Source organism: Phocoena phocoena, chromosome 8, assembly GCF_963924675.1.
Source record: "Phocoena phocoena chromosome 8, mPhoPho1.1, whole genome shotgun sequence".
Taxonomy (NCBI): Eukaryota; Metazoa; Chordata; class Mammalia; order Artiodactyla; family Phocoenidae; genus Phocoena; species Phocoena phocoena.
The window spans coordinates 31,757,625-31,773,426 of NC_089226.1; the positions used below are offsets into that span (position 1 = coordinate 31,757,625).

Genomic DNA, 15,802 nt, shown 5'->3' on the forward strand with positions numbered 1-15,802 from the left:
AGATTACTACAAGCAACTCTATGCCAATAAAATGGACAATCTGGAAGAAATGGACAAATTCTTAGAAATGCACAACCTGCCAAGACTGAATCAGGAAGAAATAGAAAATATGAACAGACCAATCACAAGCACTGAAATTGAAACTGTGATTAAAAATCTTCCAACAAACAAAAGCCCAGGACCAGATGGCTTCACAGGTGAATTCTATCAAACGTTTAGAGAAGAGCTAACACCTATCCTTCTCAAACTCTTCCAAAATATAGCAGAGGGAGGAACACTCCCAAATTCCTTCTACGAGGCCACCATCACCTTGATACCAAAACCAGACAAGGATGTCACAAAGAAAGAAAACTACAGGCCAATATCACTGATGAACATAGATGCAAAAATCCTCAACAAAATACTAGCAAACAGAATCCAACAGCACATTAAAAGGATCATACACCATGATCAAGTGGGGTTTATTCCAGGAATGCAAGGATTCTTCAATATACGCAAATCTATCAATGTGATAAACCATATTAACAAATTGAAGGAGAAAAACCATATGATCATCTCAATAGATGCAGAGAAAGCTTTTGACAAAATTCAACACCCATTTATGATAAAAACCCTCCAGAAAGTGGGCATAGAGGGAACTTTCCTCAACATAATAAAGGCCATATATGACAAGCCCACAGCAAACATCATCCTCAATGGTGAAAAACTGAAAGCATTTCCACTAAGATCAGGAACAAGACAAGGTTGCCCACTCTCACCACTCTTATTCAACATAGTTTTGGAAGTTTTAGCCACAGCAATCAGAGAAGAAAAGGAAATAAAAGGAATCCACATCGGAAAAGAAGAAGTAAAGCTGTCACTGTTTGCAGATGACATGATACTATACATAGAGAATCCTAAAGATGCTACCAGAAAACTACTAGAGCTAATCAATGAATTTGGTAAAGTAGCAGGATACAAAATTAATGCACAGAAATCTCTGGCATTCCTATATACTAATGATGAAAAATCTGAAAGTGAAATCAAGAAAACACTCCCATTTACCATTGCAACAAAAAGAATAAAATATCTAGGAATAAACCTACCTAAGGATACGAAAGACCTGTATGCAGAAAATTATAAGACACTGATGAAAGAAATTAAAGATGATACAAATAGATGGAGAGATATACCATGTTCTTGGATGGGAAGAATCAACATTGTGAAAATGACTCTACTACCCAAAGCAATCTACAGATTCAATGCAATCCCTATCAAACTACCACTGGCATTTTTCACAGAACTAGAACAAAAAATTTCGCAATTTGTATGGAAACACAAAAGACCCCGAATAGCCAAAGCAATCTTGAGAACGAAAAAAGGAGCTGGAGGAATCAGGCTCCCTGACTTCAGACTATACTACAAAGCAACAGTAATCAAGACAGTATGGTACTGGCACAAAAACAGAAAGATAGATCAGTGGAACAGGATAGAAAGCCCAGAGATAAACCCACGCACATATGGACACCTTATCTTTGATAAAGGAGGCAGGAATGTACAGTGGAGAAAGGACAGCCTCTTCAATAAATGGTGCTGGGAAAACTGGACAGGTACATGTAAAAGTATGAGATTAGATCACTCCCTAACACCATACACAAAAATAAGCTCAAAATGGATTAAAGACCTAAATGTAAGGCCAGAAACTATCAAACTCTTAGAGGAAAACATAGGAAGAACACTCTATGACATAAATCACAGCAAGATCCTTTCTGACCCACCTCCTAGAGTAATGGAAATAAAAACAAAAATAAACAAATGGGACCTAATGAAACTTCAAAGCTTTTGCACAGCAAAGGAAACCATAATCAAGACCAAAAGACAACCCTCAGAATGGGAGAAAACATTTGCAAATGAAGCAACTGACAAAGGATTAATCTCCAAAATTTACAAGCAGCTCATGCAGCTCAATAACAAAAACACAAACAACCCCATCCAAAAATGGGCAGAAGACCTAAACAGACATTTCTCCAAAGAAGATATACAGAATGCCAACAAACACATGAAAGAATGCTCAACATCATTAATCATTAGAGAAATGCAAATCAAAACTACAATGAGATATCATCTCACACCAGTCAGAATGGCCATCATCAAAAAATCTAGAAACAATAAATGCTGGAGAGGGTGTGGAGAAAAGGGGACACTCTTGCACTGCTGGTGGGAATGTGAATTGGTTCAGCCACTATGGAGAACAGTATGGAGGTTCCTTAAAAAACTACAAATAGAATTACCATATGACCCAGCAATCCCACTACTGGGCATATACCCTGAGAAAACCAGAATTCAAAAAGAGTCATGTACCAAAATGTTCATTGCAGCTCTATTTACAATAGCCCGGAGATGGAAAGAACCTAAGCGCCCATCATCGGACGAATGGATAAAGAAGATGTGGCACATATACACAATGGAATATTACTCAGCCTTAAAAAGAAATGAAATTGAGATATTTGTAATGAGATGGATAGACCTAGAGTCTGTCATACAGAGTGAAGTAAGTCAGAAAGACAAAGACAAATACCGTATGCTAACACATATATATGGAATTTAAGGGGAAAAAATGTCATGAAGAACCTAGGGATAGGACAGGAATAGAGGCGCAGACCTACTGGAGAACGGACTTAAGGATACGGGGAGGGGGAAGGGTGAGTTTTGACAGGGCGAGAGAGAGTCATGGACATATGCATACTAACAAACGTAGTAAGGTAGATAGCTAGGGGGAAGCAGCCGCAAGGCACAGGGATATTAGCTCGGGGCTTTGGGACAGCCTGGAGGGGTGGGAGGGGGAGAGTGGGAGGGAGGGAAACGCAAGAGGGAAGACACATGGGAGCACATGTATATGTATAGCTGATTCACTTTGTTATAAATCAGAAACTAACACACCATTGTAAAGCAATTATACCCCAATAAAGATGTTAAAAAAAAAAAAAAAAAAGAAAAACAGTAAGAGACCAAGTAAGACCTAAGTTATAATATTATTTGCGTACATTTAAAATACACCAATCACAAAATTAAGGCCATATTTTTGTAAGAATACATACATTTCTAAAAGTATAAATACATTAGAGTCAGTGGCAGGGTGTAGTGGAGTGGAGAAGAGGAATGAGATTGAAAATAGGGAGAAATTAAATTAGGGATCTTACATGGACCCATGATGGTAATGTGCCTTACCTTGAGGAATAAGTCTAGGTGACCTCAGGACACCTGAGTTGTAAAATGTACTATCTCTTCATTCCCAATTTTTATATACCTTATTTCTATGTCATGTCAATTATGAGATAATTATAGTGATTATAAGCATTCTATTTATGTGCAAATATTTAGGGAGAATTTTTCCAATACTGTTCCCTTAACTATGATGTTAACTACTCATTTGAAGTAAATTTCATACAACCAATAGAAAATATTCTATTCTAAGTTTGTGAGAGTTTTTCAATTATAAGATAATCAAATATTCAAAACATTAGAAAATAATAAAAATAGTGTGTTTTATAACTTTACTTATTAAAAAACATGGCATTGCCAAATATTAAATCATCCTTATGTTCTTGCAATAAATTTTAACTAATTGGTGAAGATAGAACTTTAAATGTCAATTCAATTCTAAATGTAAATTTTTCACTTAGGATGTTTCTGATGACAGTCAAGCCCTTATTTCCCTATTGAGTGATATTTCAATATGCCCAGTTGTCTATTAGCAACTTCTTGGAATATATCCTGGGCACCTCAAACTCAATATGTCCAAAACTGAAGCTACTTAATGTTAAATATTATGGTAGGAGACATAACATTTTAAAAGACATTAATAAATGATATTCAACTCTTTCAAATTTAACTTTCTTATAAAAAAACAAAGTACTATGCAAGAATCTGGCGATTTACTGTAAAATCTCAGATGATAGTTATACACACTGCTTTATCATTATTATTTTTTTGTTTTTGTTTTTGTTTTTTGTGGTACACGGGCCTCTCACTGTTGTGACCTTTCCCGTTGCAGAGCACAGGCTCCGAACGCGCAGGCTCAGTGGCCATGGCTCACGGGCCCAGCCACTTCGCGGCATGTGGGATCTTCCCGGACCGGGGCATGTGGGATCTTCCCGGACCGGGGCACGAACCCGTGTCCCCTGCATCGGCAGGCAGACTCTCAACCACTGTGCCACAAGGGAAGCCCCGACAATGCTTTATTGAGTAAACCACATAACATTGTCTAAAACGGACATTCATACTCTTCACTTGAAAATGGCAACAGTTTCAAATTCTCATTCAAGTTCTTTGAAAATTAATCCAAGTTATACAGTGGTAGTAAGATATGTAGTATTTTCATACAATGGAAATTACTTGGCAATAAAAAGGAACAATCTATTGATAAATGCAAAACATGTGAATTTCACAGACCCTATGCTTAGTGAAAGAAAATAGACACAAATGATTACATGCTATCAATTCTATCTATATGAATTTCTAGTATAGGTAAAACTAATCAAAGGTGGCAAAAAAAAATCAGAAGAATGATTGCCTTTCTGAGAGTGTGTGGAGTTCATTGAGAAGGGTCTCAAAAGTACTTTCTGAAGTGATAGTAGTATTCTATATGTCGATGGGGTTTGCATTACACAGATGTATGCATTTGTCAAAAGTCAATAAATGTACATTTTGGATTTCTTCATCGCAGTGTAGTAAATTTTATCTTAAAAAACACTATGAACACAAAATAGTATGTATTCCTTTTTATTACTAAGAAATTCTATTTCTTAAATCTTAAAAAAGGTGAATTTGGATTACATCAAAAACCTCCTTAATACCCCTTTAATTATTGCCTTTATGTATAAGGAAGTTCTATTTGTTATTTCTATTTTATTGCATGCATTTTTACCTCTGGCATTCCATGTGGAGAAAAGGCACTAAAAGGTGGAACAACATCTGAAACATTTTCATATCCTGGAGGAGGTGGTTCAAATAATGATGTGTTGAAAATCTAGAGAAACAAAATATAATAATCAGAGGCAAATCAGGTAAAGTTTCATTACTATAAACAAACAAGGAAATGTGTATTATCTCTTTCTGTCAGTAGATGGTTAATGAAGCCTTTGGTATTTTAAAGATACAGATCAAAGAGCCAGCACTGTGCTAGAGGCTATGAGGATTTCATGAGATGAATAAACTTAGAGACCCTTAGAGGATGCATAAGCAATAGCTTTTGATTTAGAAGGAAAACTTTAATTCCCAAATAAAAATAACAGCGTACAGTATTCTTAGTCACTTGTAAAAATGCTAAGGTAATTACTTGGGAGCAAATTAAATGTTAAATAAACTTTGAACCAAATATAATATAATCTTTCAAGTGTATCATTGTCATTGTTAAGTAGGAATCAATTTTTTTTAGGTTCCAAACCACTACCTCTAAAAGAGAGCTCCAAGCTACAGGAAGAAGAAACTGACAGAATTCCAAAGGGAAATAAAAATAATCCACCACTATAGTGAGATAACCTAACATTCCTTTCCCAGCAATTAATAAAGATTGCAGACAAAATAAGACTACATCAAAGATAAAGGCGATTTTAGCCAAACAATTAACAAACTTGAACTAATGAACAAATATAAGATCATTAAACTCAACAACTGAATACAATTTTTTCAAATAAACACAGAACATTTATAAAAATTGACCACATAATAGGCTATAAAGGAAGCCTCAACAATTGCCAAATGACTAGTGTCATACAAACCACATTATCTGATCACAATGTAGTTAAGTTAGAAAATCAGATCAAACCGATAGTGGAATAACTTTTAAATTTGGAATTTTAAAAATACCCCTAAATAGCTCCAAGGCTCAAAGATGAAAACATAGAACTTAGAAAATATTAAGATATTAATGATAACTAAAACACTTCTCCAAACTTGTGAGATCTAGTTGAAGTGGCTCTTAGAAGGAAATTTATGGTTTTAAATACTCATATTAGAAAAGAAGAAAGGTTGAACATCAATAAATTAAGTACTCAACTGAAAATGTTACAAAGAACCGCAAAATAGACACCAGAAAGGTAAAAGAGGAAATTATATTAAGTAGGAACAGAATTAATGAAACATAAAACATATATACAAGAAACGATTGCCAAAGCTGAAGGTTTATTCTTTGAAAATACAGGTAAAATTGACATATCTCTGTCAATGTCAATAAGAAAATATATAAGGTAAGCACAAATAAATAATATTAAGGGTTGAAAAAAAGTCATATCTATAGATGTCACACCGATTCAAAAAGGTAATAAGAAAATACTAGGAAGAACTATGCCAATAATTGAAAACTTAGATGAAATGGAAAAATGCATTTTAAAAAATTTATTCAAACTGACATAAGGATGCATTTTTTAAAATCTAAATAGTCCTATAACAATTAAAAAAATTGAATCAGTACTTTAAAATCTCCCACAAAACAAAGTACCAAAACCAACTGGTTTTACTTTGAGTTTTTTTTTTTTTTTTAATTTTTAATTTATTTATTTTATTTATTTTTGACTGTGTTGGGTCTCCGTTTCTGTGTGAGGGCTTTCTCTAGTTGTGGCAAGTGGGGGCCACTCCTCATCGCGGTACGTGGGCCTCTCACTATCGCGGCCTCTCTTGTTGCGGAGCACAGGCTCCAGACACGCAGGCTCAGTAATTGTGGCTCATGGGGCCAGCTGCTCCGCGGCATGTGGGATCTTCCCAGACCAGGGCTCGAACCCATGTCCCCTGCGTTGGCAGGCAGATTCTCAACCACTGCGCCACCAGGGAAGCCCTACTTTGAGTTTTAAAGTAAAAGATTGTTTAAGTATAACACAACGTATTTCAGAGATTAAAAACTCAGCTCATTTTATAAGGCAAGTCTAATCTAGAAATTATGCCCCAATAAGCAAATTGCAGAAATACAGGCCAAACATGCTATGAATATAAACTGAATATATATAGATATGAGTTGAAAACTCTACTACTGACTAATATTACAAATTTCAAAAATGTAAGATTAGTCTAATATTAGAATATCATTTAATATAATTATCATTGTGAAAAAGAAAAATTATACACTCATCTCAAAAGACATCCAAAAAAAAGAAAAAAGGTATTGATAAAATTCAACATAAATCCATGACAAAAAGTCTTAGTAAACTTGGAAAGGAAATGAATTAACGTAACCTGATATAAATATCAAAATTAAGGTGAAACATTAAAAATGTTCAAGTCAAGGACACTTGCTATCACCACTCATTTTTCATGTTAAACTATAAGTCCTGGTCCATGCAGTAATGCAAAGGGTTGTGGGAGATGGGGAGTGACTCTGAGCTGACATTATATTGTACTGACTACAGCACCAGTTACCTACTTCTGATGCTGATAGAACCTAAAATGAAACAAAATCAACTACTACTCTTCAAAAATTCCCATATCTTCCATCTTTCCTATAATTTTTCTGTGGTCCACGTAGGGTACAACTGCAGCTGAATCACTGGGAAAGATTATAAGAAAAACTATACTAAAGTGCAATAAAAATCCATCTAGAGAAAAAGTCACCCATCAGCAAGTCTTTCAGCCAAGGAAGTACTCAAGCTTATCTCACTTGATTTGCCTTTACGGTAATCTTCAATTTTACAACACCACTGAGCAGGTGGATTTTACATCAAGTTTATGAGTTATTCTAACAACTAGGAAAAGTTTCTTAAGGTAATGGAAAAGAGTCTTTTGGGTGACTTTATCAAAGGTAGACAATACACCAGTGAGCACTGCTCACTATCCAAAATTCACTAATATAGCCTCAAATTATGTATTCTGAGTATAACTAAAATAATTTTGGTTTACAAATTTCTATTTACTTTTTGTGACATAAAAAAGGCAATATATATAGTTAAATCCATATGGCACATTATCCTTACGTAAACAAAGATACAATAATGCATATAGTATTAAAAATATTTCTTGCAAAATCTATAAAATGCTAATCATATTTGTTGCCTGTGGGAAGGGGAACACCTCTGTGTTGTGCAGGAAAGTAAAAGTTTGCAGTTTACCACATAGCTTGGCTATGAATAGTCACAATAATTAAACTGGGAGATGGGGACACAGTAAAAGAGCATTTGTAGTTGGGGTGAGAATAGAGCTGAACTGTCACAAGGTCAAAAGATAATGCCTGAATCTGAAACACAAGCAATGCAAGCATGTCATTTAAATAAACAGAAGTAAATACCAAAAGAATCAACTCAGTGTTGAACAGTGATTGCCTCAGGGAAGGGGGATATAGCGGGCCCCTTTGGAGAACTGTGTGATTCTTTATGTGCAGGTAAAACTTGAGTAAAAATAAAAATGATTTAATGATATAACTTCTAAAAAAGTTAACAAGCTTTTGGCAGCTAACACCATTCAGGAAAATCTCCAAAATGAAACGTCTACAAGATAGGTTTATATTAAGTGACAGGCTTTAGGAATTTCGTAAGTGCTTATAATAGCAAAAAGAAACAATGAAATGAAATAAAAGCAAAGGTACAGTCAAAATTGGAAGCGAAGAGCAAGGAAAAAAGAAGAGAATTGAAAGTTTGCTATTTTCCTCATTGCACACAATTGTCAAATTTGATAGATCAAATTTACTTTAAGTATGTGTATTTTTTTAACATCACCAATATTTTACTACATCATTAAATAATCTTCCTAAATATACATTTAAAGACCCCCTTAATACTTAATTATATAGATATGCCCCTGCTTATTTAATAAAGGTTATGGGACCATAGGAAGTATATCAGTATTCCCCATACCTACCTTAAAAATAGTTTTAAAATTCTGAAATAGTTTGATAATATTTTTAAAAGTTAAACTGTATTAACTACCATAATTGAAAATAGTGAATATGGAAACTTTCAACTCATATTAGGAAATTTAGCATGGGATTACATCCCTGACTGTAAAACAACATATTAATTATTAAGAAGAGGCTGATTCATTAGTCAATAAGGGGAGGTGATTAAAAATTTATATATACTTAAATCACATGACATTTTTAGTTGACTGATCAAACTGGACATATTTGAAGCTACATGCAATTTAGAAGGCACAGCTAACCAAAGGACTGAAAGAAGCTATCCAGAGTAAAAGGGGCTACTTTAAAATGGTAGCTGTAAGGCAAATAGGGATGAATATTGAGTTATATTTGATGAGTTTTCATATTGAATATATATCGTGATAAGAAATACCTCAATTACTTGTATTATCTTCTTTCCCAAGTGCTCTAGCTAGCAAAGAAGATTGTAAATTCTTTAGTGTAGATATAATTCTATAGTACTTCTCTCCAAATTCTCCTCCTTCCAAATGACCACACCCAACTTCTGGGCACAGAACTGAACACATGATCATATGAGATTTAATCATTAAGTACCAATAAAAACCTGCTAGCTCAAACAGCACTTCTCTGAATTTTCTAGCATCTTCAAATCTATGCATGATCTTTTATAGTCCAAACCTTTCAAAAATGTATCAATTTAGTTGCTTAGAGGTTTACTGATATATCATATTTTATATTAGTGTACAATACTAAAACATAGAAAATAGCAAATGTCATCAAATATCAATTTTTCAGAATCTTTCCAACATCACATAAATTCAAACATCATAAGAAAGAGTTGGCACCAGTAATAAGATTATAAAAGGCATCATTCACAAGTGTCAATATTGATTTCTATCAGTATTTGGACATGGTAGAGGGGATTCTTTCACATAAGGTATTTTGAAATACTAGACCGGTGGGGCTTATTTTTTCTTTCTTTCTTTTTACCTCATTTCCATCTTCATCAATTATTGAGATGTAGTTGGGATGAGTCTTATTTGGATAGGACAACAGGACATCATAATGGGCTAACTCAACAGAATCCAGGCCAAATTCTTTCCACTGAGATTGAATTTGCTTTGCAAGCTGAAAGTTCTGTTCTGTTCCAGCTAAATGTGGTATCCTTGTAAAATTACTGTTGAAAAAAAATTGAAAGTGGTTAGAAATTTTTAGTCAGACTTTTTCTTAAATCAACAACCAAATAAGGCTGATTTACATTAAAAAATATTTTGAGGTGTTATACATTACAAAAGCAAAGTGGGGGCTTCTCTGGTGGCATAGTGGTTGAGAGTCGGCCTGCCGATACAGGGAACACGGGTTTGTGCCCCGGTCCGGGAAGATCCCACATGCTGCGGAGCGGCTGGGCGCTTGAGCTATGGCTGCTGAGCCTGCGTGTCCAGAGCCTGTGCTCCGCAATGGGAAAGGCCACAATGGTGAGAGTCCCACGTACCACAAAAAATAATAATAATAATAAATAATAAAGGAGAGAAGGAATTATATATGTTGCTAAAAAAACAAAAAAACCCTCCCCTGAAAGCCACCTGGGATTTCTGGTCTTTTGAGCATAAGCTGTCTGTTCTCCCTATTTGACGCCCTACAGTAAATGCTGGACTCCTTCACCTCAACCTGGTGTCAGCAGACTGGCTTTGCTGCACAGCAGGCTAGCCCACCCAACTTTGGTTAGGTAACATTATGAGTGAAATTCCTGGTAAAAGTTTTGTCATTACCCACCAAGATGCAATGGTGTTCCATGATCAGGTTTAGAACCCACTCATTTGGAGCAAAGTTAATCCTGAAAATGATGAGTAGGAGAAAAGATTTGTTTCCAAGGATAAGTAAATCAATTGGCTACAAAATCAGTGTATTACAGGTTTTGCCACTAACTTGTTGTGTAATCCTGGCCATGTCTTCAATTTCTCCTCCATACATGGGGAGAATAGTGCTACCTCACTAATTCACAAAGATTTGAGGCTCAATTAGACAACTGCTAAGAAACAGAAGTTCGTTTTTTTTGTTTGTTTTCATCAATTGAGAATTGTGTCACACTGTCTTGATTCTATTAGAATATCCAGTTGTTTTCTAATAAGAATAATTTACAAATTATCCAAAATGGCCAACAACATGTATTAACAAAACAAATAGGCTCATACATCTCTTTCTGGCTAGAAAAGTTTATATATGTTCCAAGTAGCATTATGTTATCTCAATTAATAAAGGGAGCTATTGGTATTACTGTTTTCATACATTGCATCTGATTTACAAAAGTACAGTGCTTGGAGAAGTTAGATGACTTAAAGACAGCCAGTGAAAGATGGAACTGGTATTCAAATGTAGATCAGTGAAAGCTAAGACACTCTTCTGAAATAATCTTGTCTTTCACAACTGGGTGGAGAAGGAAATTCCCTCTAAAGACATGCAAAATAGTGAACAGATCTGAGAGTTTAACTAGATGTTACAAAACAAAAGGGAAAACATAGGACAACCTTGCACCCCTAGGGAGAATGAAAAGGCAGTCCCTACTTAACCTCCCCCCAGCCACTATTGAGAGTCAGGTGACTTAGAAGTAGTAGAGCATTTTTAGTAGTAAAGCAAAGGATTAGAAAGGGGAACAAGACAGAGGATCTGAGGCTTTAATGACCCCTAACCTAAGGGTCTAAATAGACTGAAAGCACTCTGATGGACAAATGGCTAATTGGAATTCTGGAGAGTCCAGGAGGCTTCTGGAGGTTCTGTGGTTCTTGGAGGGGTGAGTGGGGGGTTCTGTTAATCTCTTTCTTTTGTTTGTTAATGATGAAAACCCTTAAGTTCTAAACAGTTAGAGGAACTTGGTCAAGGCCAGGGAGAGTAAGCAAGAAGCCGACGGCCCAGAAAGTGAGCTAGAGGCAGGCATTCATTTTATTTCCTTGCTAGTCATTCCATCTCACACGTTAGAAAAGGAAAAATGAAGCAGAGGCAGCACCCCTGTCTAGGAGTGAAGATTATATCTCGCCAGACTTCCACTTTTATTATACCTATTATACATATTATAGTGAAAGAAGTGCAAGAGACAGAAGGATTTCCACAAAATTTAAGCTTCTGGGTCTCTCACTTGAAATGGCCCTTCAAAAGACATGATAGGTACCCTAGCAAATTTTATTCATAGTTTTAATTCTATCATAATTAAATAGACATATGTGTTTGTATGACTATGTGTATGTACATCTATACATATATATATTTACTTGACTGTTTTTACATAAAATTATAACTTGTATTCACTAAGGAGTCCTTTAATCGTTATCAGGACTTCAAGTATGTCACTTTGAAAAAGCTAAGTATTCCAATCAATTATTCAATAAAAGTGTTTTATTTTTAGTTGCCTTGCAAATACTTTTTATATTTACTCATTTACCTCTTTTTCCCTACAGCAGGGATAGCTATTTCAGGAAATAGGGAGCTGGTGTTTACACTAGGTCACACATATGCTCTCTAATTTCATGCTCATCAGAACAATATCACTATCCCCATTTTATAGAGGTGAAAATGATGGCTCCGGAAGGTTAAGTATTCACTCAAAGTTACTTTAGTATCAGTGGGCGAAGATGGAATTTAAACGTGTATGTCTGACTTTGAAGTCCAAAATTTATTCTTTTGACTAAAATATACTATCTTCCTCTGAAACAGGAGTCAGCAAACTATGTTTCACTGACCAAATCCAGCTCACTTCCTTTCTTTGTACAGCCCACAAGCTAAGAATGGTTATCACATTTTAAATAGGTGAAAATAATCAAGAGGAATAATATTTTGTGACATATCATTTATATGAAATTTCAATTTCAGTGCCTACAAATGAAGTTTTATCGAAACTGTCACACTTATTCAATTACGTATTTACTATCACTTTTTTGGTGATAGAGCTGAGTAGTTGGGACAGAGATCAGCTGGCCTACAAAAGCTGGACCTTTATAGAAAACGTCTGCTGACACCTGCTTTAAAACATCTATCATGATAAAGTTCAGCTGAAGGTACAATCCTCTCCAGATGAAACATGATACAAGATCTTCAGTAATAAAACCTTTCTAAAAAGTCAGTTTCTGTTTATGAAATATTGGATCAAAACTTCTAAGCAGAATAGTAAACTTTTAAGTATATGCTTACTACAAGAATGTCTTGATGTTCTCTGCTTTCAACTCATCCAAAAATGCTTTCTTCACATTATGCTGTGGAATGTTAGTAGCTTCACTGGAGGATTTTATAAACCATCCTGTAAAATACAAACAAATATAGGAATGAGATATGAGCTTATAGACAGGGCCTATCTTTCCTTATTATTGTATTTATCATATATAAAACATCAATGACCTCTGGTATTAACTGAGATTTTCTGAAGTTTCATTGCTCTTGCCTACTTCCATTGGAAAAAAAATCATGCAGACAGACTTAATTACAAATCAGTTGCAACGTATTTTTTAACCCAATTTCAGTAAGTATTGCTGTTATTCTAAGAAATGTTTTATGAAATTAGCACTAAAATTGAAGATGGTTCAACTGATGGGAAAAATGAAGGCAAAAAGGAGATCCACCTTCTTTCTCCTTAAAGCTTCTATCCCCAGTGATGATGCCTCTGCTGACCCAGAATAAGCATTTAGTAAATGTTTGTAATGAATTAATTATGAGTATATTTCAAGTACATAAATTATCTCAAAGAGTTGAAGGCAATTCAGACTTCTAATTTGTTCTGGTTCGGAAACTAAAGCAAAATACGCTTAAATATTTTGCGCTTGCAGTTGAAGTAGGCTTTAAAAGTTCAACTTCAGAGAGATACAGTGAAACTCCAATTCACCCAACATCTCTGCAAGACACACAGTGAACACAGAGACTAGAGCAATGGGTAGCCAGATAGCAGAGCCATTAGCCCAGGTAGTTGGCTTCGTGACATAGTTTATTTAGATAAATGATATGATCTGTGCGTAAAATGGTTACCAAAATCACCCAGCTAGCTCTCATGGAGCTTTCCAGTTATTAATCACATACACGTTACACACATGCATATATACACGCATATTGAAGTAAATGGTTGGCAGCAAATGGAAATACAGTTCCACCAGTATGTAAAATAAAGGGACTTGGATTAGACTGTAGGATAAGGGCACTCGGAGGATAAAAGGCTTGAATTGAGATCTAAAAAATGAGCTGGATAAAGAGGACGGAGGCCTGTGGGAGGGAGGGAGGGAGTAGAGAATTAACAAACATTAGTAAAAAACCCACAGCCGTTGAGCAGTGAATATAAGGATGGGGCTGAGGGCAATACTGGGACGAATAAAATGCTTTTAAAAGATGCAGAAGATCTTAATCCTCATGCTACCCTTGCCCACGTTGTACAGCTTAGAAAACTGAAACTCGAGTAGAAGTGTGGCCTTAACGAGCACACTTATCTAAGCCCCACAATAACCCTAATATCCACATGCTAGTTATGAGCAGTGTGGCTCAAAGGTTACACAACAAGCAAGAAGAGGCTGAATTTGAGCCAGCTTAGTTGGTCTATGCCCTGGTCTTCTAAATCCCAGAATGGGACCCAGAATTCAGAGTACGGCCGAACTACCAGGCTATACCTTAACGCTAGTCCTGTGCATTAATGTCCAGTTAGAAGCATCTCCTCACCAGGAAAGACTTTTTAAAAAGTGCCAATACCCCAGTACTGTGCCAGGAGCTTTAGATGCTATTTCGTTTATGATTCCCACTAAGTTACAGATAGTATTCTTACAAAGGTTGACAAACTGTGGCTCAGAGAGACTCGGTAACTTGCTCAAGGCCACAGAGAAGTTGCAGAGTTAAAATTAGAATATAAAAGAGTCTCAGCGAATCTGTGCTGCTCCCTGGTTATCATGGAGAGTTGGGTTAAGTCTGCAAATCAGTACACACGGGAAAACGCTCAAGAACTGCTATTAAGGATCTGTTCAGAGCACTGACAATGTCAGCCGGTTAGCTCCTAAATGTTCCTCTTTATTTACTCCCAAGGATGAAAGAATGAGAGAATAGGGCTCCCACGCTGCAGTGCCCTGAGTTCTACCTACTCCAGGCACAGGCACTAGATAAAGACCCCAAACAGGTTAGAGTCGTTTCTTGCAAAGCTCCTTGGACGACCTAGCAAATGCCCCCCGAGATCCGGCGCTCCTGCTAAAACGTACCGATTGCTCGCAGGGCCTCAGCAGTTGGAACTTTCTCAAGTTCAGTTTGAGTCTCTCCGTTCTACTCCTTACCCTGGGTGACTGTCCTACGGTAGCCCGTCCAGAACCCAGCTGTGCACCGCCCCCAGCAACTCCCACCTAACTCGCGGGTGCTCGTCCCCACTTTCCCCCACCCCCCGGGAGACCGGGAGACCAGCAGCTGGCCCCACGCGGCAGCTGGCCCGGGAATCCCGCGAACCGCCGAACAGCCGGGTAGGCTCGGGGTTGTGCGTGGCGAGGGCCCCCGTACCGAAAAGGAAGCCGAGGACGAAGAGGCAGGCGGCCAGCACCAGGGCCCCAGCGCACAGCCAGCGCGGGCGGCGCCAGGCGACAAAGGTCGAGTCGGTTTCGCGCAGGGGATTCCACATCTCAGCGTGTGGCCGGCGGGGCCTCCGGGGACCGGTGCCTCTGCGGTGGCCACCCTGCTGCCTCGCGGGCGGCGGGACAAAGGCTTCCTCCTTCGAGGGCCGCTCTTAGCAGTTCTGCAGCCTAGAGTCCACTCGCACTCCCAGGGCACTCCCAGTTTCTCCGCCCCTGAAAGTGTTTCTAGTTTACTCTCAACCAATCCCGGAGAGCAAGAGGCAGCATCAGTCCTCAGAAGAAGAAAACCCGGCCCCTTCGGAGGGATGCTTAAAAAAAAGTTTACTTTGAAAATTTCTAGCCCTTATTTTAAAATAAAAGGAAAAGAAGGAAGAAAGGGAAGGAGGAAGCAAAG

General features: G+C 37.0%; 1 protein-coding gene across 3 annotated transcripts in view; it reads right to left on the reverse strand.

Moving 5' to 3' along the window:
* FOLH1 (folate hydrolase 1) overlaps positions 1-15,585 on the reverse strand; it is a 76,654-nt gene extending 61,069 nt beyond the window's left edge. For 2 of the 3 annotated variants that reach the window (XM_065882666.1, XM_065882665.1), the window contains exons 1-4: positions 15,338-15,455; positions 13,019-13,124; positions 9,830-10,016; positions 4,907-5,008 (exon numbers count right to left, since the gene is read on the reverse strand). In XM_065882666.1, coding sequence (XP_065738738.1) covers positions 4,907-5,008; positions 9,830-10,016; positions 13,019-13,124; positions 15,338-15,455 — 513 coding nt within the window. Of the gene's footprint in view, positions 1-4,906; positions 5,009-9,829; positions 10,017-13,018; positions 13,125-15,337 lie in introns of all 3 variants that reach the window. The other variant, XM_065882664.1, reaches the window with a different exon arrangement.
* Between the last annotated feature and the right edge of the window lie 217 nt (positions 15,586-15,802).